Source organism: Polyodon spathula, chromosome 1, assembly GCF_017654505.1.
Source record: "Polyodon spathula isolate WHYD16114869_AA chromosome 1, ASM1765450v1, whole genome shotgun sequence".
Taxonomy (NCBI): Eukaryota; Metazoa; Chordata; class Actinopteri; order Acipenseriformes; family Polyodontidae; genus Polyodon; species Polyodon spathula.
Genome location: NC_054534.1, coordinates 64,056,897 through 64,069,219, shown reverse-complemented (window position 1 = coordinate 64,069,219; position 12,323 = coordinate 64,056,897). Strand labels below are relative to the sequence as shown.

The 12,323-nt window shown below is 36.3% G+C and overlaps 1 protein-coding gene across 1 annotated transcript in view; it reads left to right on the top strand.

The window, feature by feature from the left end:
* Positions 1 to 12,323, top strand: part of LOC121322418 (polypeptide N-acetylgalactosaminyltransferase-like 6) — a 50,648-nt gene that overhangs the window by 34,231 nt on the left and 4,094 nt on the right. Inside the window, exon 5 of the mRNA XM_041262395.1 lies at positions 378 to 599. Within this exon, the coding sequence (XP_041118329.1) occupies positions 378 to 599 (222 nt within the window). The remainder of the gene's footprint in view (positions 1 to 377; positions 600 to 12,323) is intronic.

The window sequence follows — 12,323 nt, the reverse complement described above, 5'->3', positions numbered from 1 at the left end:
ACCATGCAGTACCAAAGTAATCTTTCAAATTTGTAATATTTTAGTTTTAAACTAGTTGTTTTCTCTAGTCTCTTTTTGCCCCCTTCACTACTTCAGTCTATAGGGAAAACAAATACTGTTCAATCAATTACTGTGATATCTGCCTACACCCACCTGTACATTTTTGGGTTAAACTACAGAATTGGTATAATACAAAATAATGTTCTCTTTATACATTAAAAATAGACAGTTAAGGTAATGTATTGCTTTTAGGTGCTGTAATAACTCTAGTAAGTGACATATTGAGTGAAGGAAGAGTATCTGTTGTATATTGAGTGAAGGAAGAGTAGCTGTTGCATATTGCTTCAGGAACGTATTATTTGTCTTTTCAATGAAAGAACCTGAAGCGAGTTGCTGAGGCATGGATGGATGAGTACACTGAATACATCTACCAGCGGCGGCCAGAGTACAGACATCTCTCAACTGGTGACCTGTCATCACAGAAAGAACTGCGCAAGCAGCTCAAGTGTAAGGATTTCAAGTGGTACATGGCAGCAGTGGCATGGGACCTGCCCAAATACTACCCTCCCGTGGAACCATTACCAGCTGCCTGGGGAAAGGTAAGCAAATAAAGCATGATGACCTATCGATACAACCTGCTGTCATGTTGAAATGTTTTATATGTGTAGGTAAGTCTTCTTTTTTTCCCCTCTTTCTATTCCAAAACTTCTTATACACCACTGCCAGCTGGGTAAGGGCAGCTGATGGTAAACTGGAGCAGGTAGAGATTCAAGGTTAGCTTGGCTCAGAAGTAGCCATTGGCACTGAACTAGCACTTAAGTATCTTATTCTGATCCCCCACCCCTCCACCCCTCCACCCTTCTGCTGGACAGTTTCCACCTCACCACCAAAGATCACAAAATACTTGAATATGTGACACAAGATGGTCAGTGCGCTGATGCACAGTGCTTTCGTATGGTGAACCACCACACTGGTGCTTATTAGGCTTTAGGTGACAGAATTTAAAAAGCTGTGTGATTCGTGGGGGGAGTTTTTGCTCTTCTGTGCATTTCCCCAGCAGTGTGTTAATTACTTCTTAGTAGCTAAAACATTGCATTCCCTACAGATGCCTACTGTAGAGAAGACATTTGAAATTGGGTCATAATGATTGTATGGTTTTTCAATACATCTCAGGTAAAAGCAGTCATAATAATGAGAATGGAATAAAAAAAAAGATAAACCTAAATTCTAAAGAAATCTTTTTTTTTTAAAGTGACTTTTAAGTGTGCTGTACTTTTGATGGGAAAACAATTGATGACAAAAAGATTCTGAATCTGCTAACATTACTTTATTTCTTTTTAATGGACAGCTGACATAAGATAATAGCAATATGACCACTTAACTATCCAGGCAGCAATTCACATAATTGTTTGTTTCAGAAGTTCTCATTAATTTAGTTTAAAAAGTACCATTGCATCTTTAAAACCCCATTCATCTATGCAGCTTTGTAACAGCAACTGGATTGCAAAACACCCAAATAATAAAAAAAGAATGGATTGGTCAGTGATTAAAAGACGCTGTGTAACAATTAAAAATATTTGAATTCTAGTCACAAGGAATGGCAGAACTACAACCTGTGCTTAAAAAAAACATTGTTTTGCATCATTATATGACTGATCCATTGCAGCCTTGGGCCTATATCCACCAAGCTGTTTTTTTTTTTTTTGTTTTTGTTTTTGTTTTGTTTTTTTGTCAAAGTGCTTTTCTTCTTGTATAACCTCAATTGTTTAAATGTTTACATGATGTCTGCTATTCTTTCAGAAGTCACGAAAACAAAATGTCATTTCATCTCCAGAGCTCTCTAGTATATTCTGGAAATGTTTATATAGTTGTCAACTTCTGGCCCACATATTTTATATCATATTTGCTTCCATAGAGATACCTTCGTGCCCCCCCCCCCCCCCCCCCCACCAGCACTACTGATACGCATAACAATAATCAACATCCTCATTTTTTTTTTTGTTTCTGCTAGAATATTGACTTACAGTATTGTACATTCCAAATACTTTTCTGATCTTGCCCTATAGCTTTTAGTATAAGCCATACATAGGGACATCATTATACAGAGCTGGGTCTGTAAGTTTAAACTCCAATTGTGCAACACACAGACCTGGATTGCTAGCAGGCACAAATGGCCAATTACTACTTAAGTAGTTTGTCAGTATCAACTTAAAAAATCAATACCTTAGGAAGAATAAAGTAAGTGTACGTGAAGCCTGTTAGAAGATGTATGCCTGACAAATGCCCCTCTTTCCCTTACCATTACTAGCAATTTTACTTTCAAATTGACAGCTTCATATCCTGAATTCTTCAATCTCAGCCCATCACCCTGTCACTTGTATGATATATTAAACAATAAAAGGCCTTCATCAGGAATGCAGCACCATTTCCTAGGCACTTGAATTCTCTGAAATTGGTATCATACTGCATTCCAAACAGCTGTGGTAAAAGAGAGCCTGCATATATATATATATATATATATATATATATATATATATATATATATATATATATACTCCCTTCCTCCTCCTGAATTCAAACACTATGAAGTACTTTCATGTTTTTGTTCTTCTAAAACAAATCTTGCTTTGTGAATTAGGTTTAAGAGATTTTATTTCAATTCTATACACGGTCACTAAACCATGGTGCTGACGTCTGTATCCCGCAGTAGCACTACAGGAGACCACTGCCATGAATTCTCAGCTATGCTAATTTAATACATTTTGGGGTACAAATGTGACTTTTTTGTCTTTGGTAGGTAAAAGTGATAGATGCTACTTGAGGATAGTGTAGAATGAATTGCATTGTATTGCTAACTCTCAGATTAAAGCAATCATCTGTTCAATGACCAAACATGAAAATAGCAAATTATCTCTTTCTGTGCTTTGCAAAGGGCTTTGTTAATCATTTATGTATTGAAAAGGCTGCATTTTGTCATTTGTAGTAGCTTCAGTATTTTTTTTATAACCTTGCTTATAAAACAAGTAAACTGTAAAGCATTATCATTTTATGAGTCAAATTGCAATAATTTGAAACATTGAATAAATGGTGTCACAGACCTCAGCTATTGATACAGAATTGCTTGGCACAGCCTTTAGTTATAGTAGAAAGTTGCACAATGTTACGTCACACACAGGATCTTCACTGCTGAAGTCTCGTGAGCAGAAAGTATGACTTTTGAACATGTTTTCATGTAGAAGAAAAAATGTTTTTTGGTCAATTTGCGTGTTTTTTTTTTAGCATGAGCAGGTGATTTACCCACCCTTTTAAGTCATACAATGTTTCGGACACACACTTCCTATAGTGTAAGGAATGTGTGTGATGTGTGTGAGACATCACATTCTCACGACAATGGAGAGAGAATCTGAACTTTCCAAACTGCATGAAAACCCCGCCAGTGATTCACATTCTATCAAGCAGTGAAAGAGAAAATCTTCCTGCAGAAAGCTGTTTTTACCTGCTCAATTTTTTACTATTAGTTTCAGACAATCCTCCACTAATAACTGGTATAACATCATGTAGTTTTAGTTTGACAACAGCTGGAAACGTTGGTAACAATGTAAATATCACACTGCTTGTGTAATTTAAATACACAACAAATAAGTTAAATAAAAAGAAGTGTGTGAAAACCCAAAGTTTGTGTAGTGATTAAAGAAATCAGTTTGTGTTACAGAATGTTCCACTATGTAATATAAAGGGAACACCATATGCACTTATCTTGAAAAACAAGTCCATGAAATTTAAACTCAGTTTCACAAATCATCCAGATACCAGAGCTGTACTCAGAGTGATAAACATATTTGACAGGTTCTATGAACGACTCTCCATCCCAGCTGCTTTCACATCCTGCCAGTATGTAAAGTATTAGCTGTTGAATTCACCCCTTTACAGTGATTGGAAAAGGGACCAGTTAATATTAGTTTGCCCAGTCTGTAGTGTGGCATCTTGCTCCCGGGTAATTTAATTCAAAAAGCAGATCATATTTGGTGGCAGCGTTAAGTATCACATAGATGGGCACAGCACACTCCATGCTTATTAGAATACTCAGTTCTAGAAAGTTGACCGTTCAACATCCTAAACTTCGGTCATCCTTACTTGTTCATGCACTACAGTAGCTTATTGATCCCAGAAACTCATCAAGCAGCTTCTTGAAGGATCCCAGGGTGTCAGCTTCAACAACATTACTGGGCAGTTAGTTCCAGACCCTCACAATTCTCTGTGTAAAAATGTGCCTCTTATTTTCTGTTCTGAATGCCGCTTTATCTAATCTCCATTTGTGACCCCTAGTCCTTATTTCTTTTTTCAGGTCCAAAAAGTCCCTTGGGTCGACATTGTCAATACCTTTTAGAATTTTGAATGCTTGAATCAGATTGCCACGTAGTCTTCTTTGTTCAAGACTGTTATATTCAATTCTTTAAGCCTGTCTGCGTATGACATGCCTTTTAAACCCAGAATAATTCTGGTCGCACTTCTTTGCACTTTTTCTAGAGCAGCAATATCCTTTTTGTAGCGAGGTGACCAGAACTGAACATAGTATTCTAGATGAGGTCTTACTAATGCATTGTAAAGTTTTAACATTACTTCCCTTAATTTAAATTAAACACTTTTCACTATATATGAGCATCTTGTTGGCCTTTTTTTATAGCTTCCCCACATTGCCTAGGTGAAGACATGTCTGAGTCAACATGAACTCCTAGGGCTTTTTAATAGATTCCTTCTTCAATTTCAGTATCTTCCATATTATATTTTTATTGCCTGTGTGCAGTACCTTACACTTGTCTCTAAATGTAATTTGCCAGTTCTGAATACTGTCTAGATCATTTTGAAGCATTTTGTGTATCGTCTGCAAATGTAACAAGTTTGCCTCCTATACCAGAATCTAAGTCATTAATGTAGATTAGGAATAGCAGAGGACCTAATACTGATCCCTGTGGTAATCCATTGGTTACCTTGCTCCATTTTGAGGTTTCTCCTCTAAAATCAGTACTTTCTGTTTTCTGTATGTTAACCACTCTCTAATCCATGTGATGGCATTTCCTTGAATCCCTACTGCGTTCAGTTTGAGAATTTATCTTTTATGCTGGACTTTGTCAAAAGTTTTCTGGAAATCTAAATAAACCATGTCATATGCTTTGCAATTATCCATTGTCAATGTTGCATCCTTGTCACAAAGACGGCCGGAGTGGGTGGCATCAGACCAGAGCCAGGAAATAAACAAAGAGAGAGGTAGAGTTTGGTGGAGCTGAGCGAATGGTCTCGCTCAGCCTTTAATGAATGAACAGACAGACAGAAAATAAATGGTTGTAACAAACAAAGACAGGACACGACACGTTTGCCAAAATAAACAGACAAACAAAACGGACTAAACAAAACACGGTGAGCAGATATTTAACTACGACTATTATTATTATTATTATTATTATTATTATTATTATTATTATTATTATTATTATTATTATTATTACCTCCGTCTCCAATCCCATTCTTCACTCGCCGAACACACAACCCCGAGTATGTGAAAACACGTTGCTTTTATGCAGCTGTACCGAGACTCGACTGCTAATCAATCATTCAGTTGGAGTCGCGGTACAACTGCATGTGAATTAATAAAATGCAATTCCCTGTGCTCACATATTGTTACTTTTTACTTGCACATGAAGTGCTGTGCAATCCTCGTGCCTAAATACAAATATACATTTTCAACACTCGTGTTGCACAGACCCGTTTATATCCCATGTACCAATGACTATACACCAACATTTACACACAACATATAATACACACAGGGGCGGGCACTTTGCCGCAATCCTCAAAAAAATCAGGTTAGTTAGAAACGATCTCCCTTTCCTAAAACCATGCTGACTGTCTCCTAGGATACTGTTAGCATATAGGTAATTTTCCATTTTGGATTTTATTATAGTTTACATAAGTTTACATATAATACAAGTCAGGCTTATTGGTCTGTAGTTACCTGGTTCAGTTTTCTCTCCCTTTGTGGATCGGTATTACATTTACAAATGTCCAGTCTGTCGGTATAACCCCTGTGTCAAGAGACTGTTGCATGATCTTGGGTAGCGGTTTGTAAATGACTTCTTACATTTCTTTGAGTGCTATTGGGAGGATCTCATCCGGCCCAGGGGATTTGTTTATTTTAAGCGCTCCTAGTCCCTTTAACACTTCTGCTTCTGTTGTGCTAAAGTTATTTAAAACTGGATAGGAACAGGTCGACATGTGGGGCATGTTGCCCATGTACTCCTTTGTAAAAACTTGTGAAAAGTAATGAATTAATATTTTTTATTTTTTTTTCTCTTCGTCTAGGACTTTGCCATTTGTATCTCTTAAACATTTTACCTCCTCTTTGAATGTTCTCTTGCTGTTGTAATATTGGGGGAAAAAAATTGGAATTGGTTTTAGCCCTCTTAGCAGTGCTAATCTTTATCTCTGTCTTGGCCTTTCTAACTTCCTTTTTGACTTGTGTTTGCAGTTCCAAGTACTCTTTCTGTGTACTTGGTTCCTTTTAAACGCTCTGTAAAGTGCTTTTTTTCTCTGAATATTGTTTTTAACTGATCTGTTAAACCATTTTGGTAATTTTGTTTTAGATTTATATTTGTCTACTTTTGGGATGTAATTGTTTTGCACCTGTAGTACTACATTTTTAAAAAAACAGCCACTCTTTTTCCGTGTATGTTTTCTCTATTTTATTCCAACCTACTTCTGTTAGTCTTTGTTTCATACCTTCATAGTTTGCCTTTTTAAAATTGTAAACCTTAGCTTTAGTCATTACTTTTTGGGTTTTAAGAAGCACTTCAAATGAGACCATGCTGTGGTCTGAGTTTGCCAGTGCTTCTCTGACCTCTGTTTTAGTTATTCTGTTTTTGTTATTTGAAAAGACTAAATCAAGGTATGCCTCTCCTCTAATCAGTGCCTTGACAAATTGGAAGCAGTCATTTATCATTTCCACCATTTTAGTTTCGTCTGTTGTACTCCCCACCAGGTTGTTTTTTTCATCCAGATTTAACACCTGGGCTTCAAAACTATTTTTGATGTATAGCCCCTCTACCTCTCCACCTTTTCTATCCTGCCTGTCTTTCCTATACAGTATATACCCACTAATATTATATTCGTCTCCATCACTCTTGTATAACCACTTTTCAGTAACACCTACTGCATCACATCGTAGTTATTTGTTTGTGCAGTAGCTTCAAGTTCTAACATTTTGTTTCTCAGACTTCTAGCATTTAGATAAATACATTTAATGGCTATCTTACTTGAGTTGATCCCTTATTTTGATGTGGTTTCCCTTCTGGTTTTTTTTGTTGATTTCTCCCCCCTTCCTTTCTAGTTTTAAATGCTTCTGAACCTGCTTGAGGATCATTTTTCCGAGTAGATTGGTTCCCTTTTTATTTAAGTGCAATCCGTCTAGCTTATATAGATAGTCCTTCTTGTAGAATGTGGTCCAATATTCAAGGAAGGTGAAGCCTTCCTGTGTGCAACCCGATTTCAACCATGCAATTAGATGATTTATTTCCAGCTGTATGTATGCTCCTTTGCAAAAAATACCACAGTTTTGGTCTTGTCTTTTAATTTCCTTCCTAGCTCTCTGAATTTGTTTTGCAGGGTTCTTAGTCTGTCTCTTCCAATGTTGTTTGTACTGATGTAGACGACTACTACCGGTTTGTCTCCTGTTTTTAAACATCTTGCTGACCCTTTTTGAAATTTTAATTTTACACCATTGCTAAAATTATGAAAAATAGTTCTCAACATTTACTCTGGAGCATTTGCCAGGCAAAAAATAATTAATCTGCTAAACATTGCAGCGTATCCAGTTGATTTATCAGTAACATCAGTACAATTGGGATTAATGAAACTTCAGTACGGTTGGGATTATGTTGTACAATACAGTCTGTTGCTCCCAGATATGGACAACACAGGGTACAGCAAAGGTAAAGCAATGTGCTTCTTTTAAACATTGCACAGGGTTCTTTCACACTAGAATATATCAATTGTTAAGATCAGGAAAGTCAGTCCGCAGACAAACACACTGGAAAAAAAAAACAATATAATGCATGATGGACACTATTTTACTCCAGAATCCGGTTTGAACCCTTTCAGCTGGTTTCACAAACCTTGATTAGCGCTAACCATGATCTGTGAAACCAGTTATTTCTGTGACAAGACAATAATACTGACAATGTTACAAAACTAGAAATAAACACCTTTGAAGAGCTTTCAGGACTCTAAAGTTGTTGCTTTTTAAAATTACAGGTGTGTTTTTATTACACAAAAAATGAAGCAAATTGCAATCTTGAGTCTACAGCTTTGATGAATTGGCCAATATGTGGTATGTTGAGTGCCAGTGATCAATTTTTCAACAGTCAAATACACTCTACTGCAGAAATGAGAAAACCCAGTCCTGAGGGGCATTCTACTATATATTAATAACAAACTACTCTAGTGTCTGGCTGGAGGATTTATTGGCTCATTAAGACCTAAAATATGGTTGGAACAAAGACCTGAACTTTGCCATACCTGCCTCACTGTCCGAAAAACTCAGATACACGTGTACAGCATAAACATATACAGCATAGATACTCTGATAGATGGGCAAACATAATAGATGTATAATGTATACTAATAATAGTGGATACAAAAAATATGTGTTATTAGGCTTAAAATAATTCCTATGACCTAAATATGACATGATTTGAGGCAAGACTGACCACAGAAACAATAACTGTTAATACTGTGCCCACTAAATCTCAGCCTGATTCTTACAGTACATAACCTGCCTTTTCTGTTAAATTAGTTTTTGTTTGTTTGTTTGTTTGTTTGTTTTTTTACAGATAGCAGGTCAAATAATTCCATTAGCAACATACCAACAGCACTTGAATAAAAAAACACCAGACCTAAGGGCCTCATTTATCAATCCTGAAAAAATGCAATTTGCACTATATATTTGCACTAAAATGGTTGATCTCACAAACAAAGTAACAGGAGGGCGTGGCACTGAGACAGTGAATAAGGGTCATTTTGTATGGGTTTTGTTTATAATATACAGAAACGTAACGTGGTATAGCATGTTATAAAGGGCATTTATTTGTCATACTAAGTTATAATTATACCCATTATACAATATTTTAGTAGTATTACTTAGTTGTCAAAAAGTCATAATAACAGTGTTTTACATATTAATAATTTGTAAAGAATGTTATTATACAACATTGTATTAATGTATTTACCACTGAAAAAGCAGGTAATGTGAATATACATAATTAGTATGTATCATTTTTTTAATGTTATAAATGTATTCCAATTTAAACTAAATCTGTGCATTGCAAAGTCATGTCTTCCACATGTTTTAATTTCCTTTCTATATTACAAATCCATGTATTTAAACTGTCTAGCACATTTGCTGAATCAGATCCACCACTACCAGTCCTGAGTATCTGCACTATCTGAGCTGCCCTGTGATGTTTAATCATCTATGTCACTGCTGTCAACCACGCTTCTAAGTAGAAATGCACCTTTTAAATGTATCCCGCGTATTCTTAGTGGAGTTTCTGTATACACTAATCATGTTATTAATATCTGTGCGTATCGTGCATTTGAAATACTGTTCATGCTGCACATTTCTAATATCGAGACTGGTTACGATTTATTATTATTATTATTATTATTATTATTATTATTATTATTATTATTATTATTATTATTATTATTATTATTATTATCCAGGGTGACTTACAATTGTTACAAAATATAACAATACAAAGTATGGCATTATAAAATATCACATTTTAAAATATCACATTACATAATATCATAATACGGATAAGAGCAGTTATAACAGTACAATAAGATCACATTAAAGTAAGAGCAAAATAAAGGATACAGTAAACAGATGTTTAAACTGCAGGAGTTGCATATCGTTCTGTCTTGTTAATACTTCTGTCAAATGTGTAGATCTCATGCATCACCCCATTTGTTAATAATGACGTCACATTTTTCACAAAGGAATGCTGCTTTCCCTTTTCACTGCTTGGCGCTTTCTAACACACTCACAGCAGCACTTGTTGTCATTGTATCAGAGGGAAGGAACTTCGACTGGATGCTGTAAAAACCCAAAGCCACTTAATCAACCCAAATATCTTACAAAACCACAGCTGATATGGCAATAATTCAAAGAGGTGTGTCTTCTGGACACATTGCACTAACCAATGATACAGTTTTTGAGAGTTTGGAATTTGGTTTAGTTTTCGAAATACCGGCCCAAAATATTTAAACAGTTTTGAACATGGTGACACTTTTAAGTTGTCATTTATAACATAAATTATGTTATAAAGTTATTATTATTATTATTATTATTATTATTATTATTATTATTATTATTATTATTAGGTTCTCCAGAGTGCTTTTGATTAACTGACCAATTATCATCATGAATGTTTTGCCTCATATCAATTAAAAACTTTTTAAACCTCAACATCAATAGATCAAAGAATTGATCAAAGAATTGATCAATAATTACAAAGAATTGTAAAAAGAAGGATTTTTAAAAAACCCCACCTGAAAACATTATACACTATTGTTATATGTGTTTATAATGTGGATCTGCATCGGCCACGCGAAACTCACCTGTCTACAGATTAAAAGGCGACGATTTGTTTTTAATTGAAAGCACTTTGGTGATTATACACAGAGCACAACCTAATTGTGTAATTTAAAAGTTAACCGGCTTTCAATTAAAATGTGTCGGTTCAGTGAGACCTCAAAGGAAATTATTTGGAACCGCTGTATTCATTCTATCCCTACAGTGACAGTCGTCACTGCTTTAAGGCTATCCCACCCCCTGCAATAGTACTCCCCTGCTTTCAATGAAACACCTTTATAGTGCTATACTGTGGGCAAGAAAAGCATACAAATCTATCTCCTGACACCAATATTGGACTTGGCTTTCACCAAGATAAAATTAGATGGTAGTGGGGGGGAGAAACAAAATATCTTCACATAATATATGAGCCTCCAATGTTTTTTTCTCTGCCGGGCTACGTGGATTTCCTATTAACTCAGTGTTGATGGCTGAAGTTTAATGCTGGCTCCAGGGATCAGCTTATTTTTAGCCTCCCTAGGGCCTCAGAATGGCAACTGTCCAGAATGGGCTGGGTGGGGCACTTCACAGGTGTCATCAGGTGGGCGCCTCCGTCTTCAGTGTTTCTTCGACTAGCCCATGACAATTCGGGAAGTTTTGACCCTGATGCTCCATCCCCCACCTTAGCCATCCATTCCTTTTCATTGATGTTAACTTCCGCCATCACTTCTATTTTAAGGTCTCAAGGAGAACAAGGTGTGCTGAGCCTGACCACAGGACTATGCCAGGTAGAAGGGTAATAGAAACCTTTGGTGAGAAAATAAGGCAAAGGCCAACATCTGCCTGCATTGTCCAGTCTCTAGCAGCCTCCAATTGTCCCAGGCAAATCTTCGTTCCAATAACCTTTCTTGTTGGTTGCTCTCCTGGATGTTGTTCTCTGGGTGCTAGCTGTCACTGACATTGGCAGCGAGCTGTTGATGTTATTATGCCTTTCTTCCAATGCTAACACCAAGCATCATGGGACCTGGTCATGATGCAAAGTGAGGCGACCCTGGCTAAGAGCCACCTTACATCCTGTTACAATGTGCTTCTGGGTAACCAGTGATGAACACAAAGGACAACAAGGGTTATCCCCTACCCACAGGTCTTTCCAGCCAATCTTACACTGTTCCACATTCTCCCTTCTAAGCCATTCTCTCTGCTTAGCCTGGGACTGTCTCGACACACATCATCATCTCCTCCTGCTTTTGCACTTCAGTAACTACAATCTTCTTCTATTAGGCTATTATTTAACATGAAGGCAGCAAACAGCAAATACACATGAAATACTGTTCTTCACAAATTTACTATTATTTTTAATACATTTCTCAGGTTTATCAATTGAATAACCCTATACACCTGTCTGTCAAATACATTGGTTTTGATGGGAGTCTGTAAATCTGAACTGTCTCAGCCAGTCCCCAGTGTTATACCAAATTAGTGTCTTCTGAAGAAAAGTGTCTCACCAATGATACAGAGCTGTCGGGTCACCCCAGTAATAACGACATATGGGTAGGTAGGACAATTTGAAAGTCAGTTTTAAAAAAAAAAATGTAAAAAAAAAACATTTTTATCGCTGAATTTAACTCATGTCTGGGATGAGTTCCATTTAAATAGTATTTCATGTCTATTTAGAGGTTAGTAATATTGCTAGTGC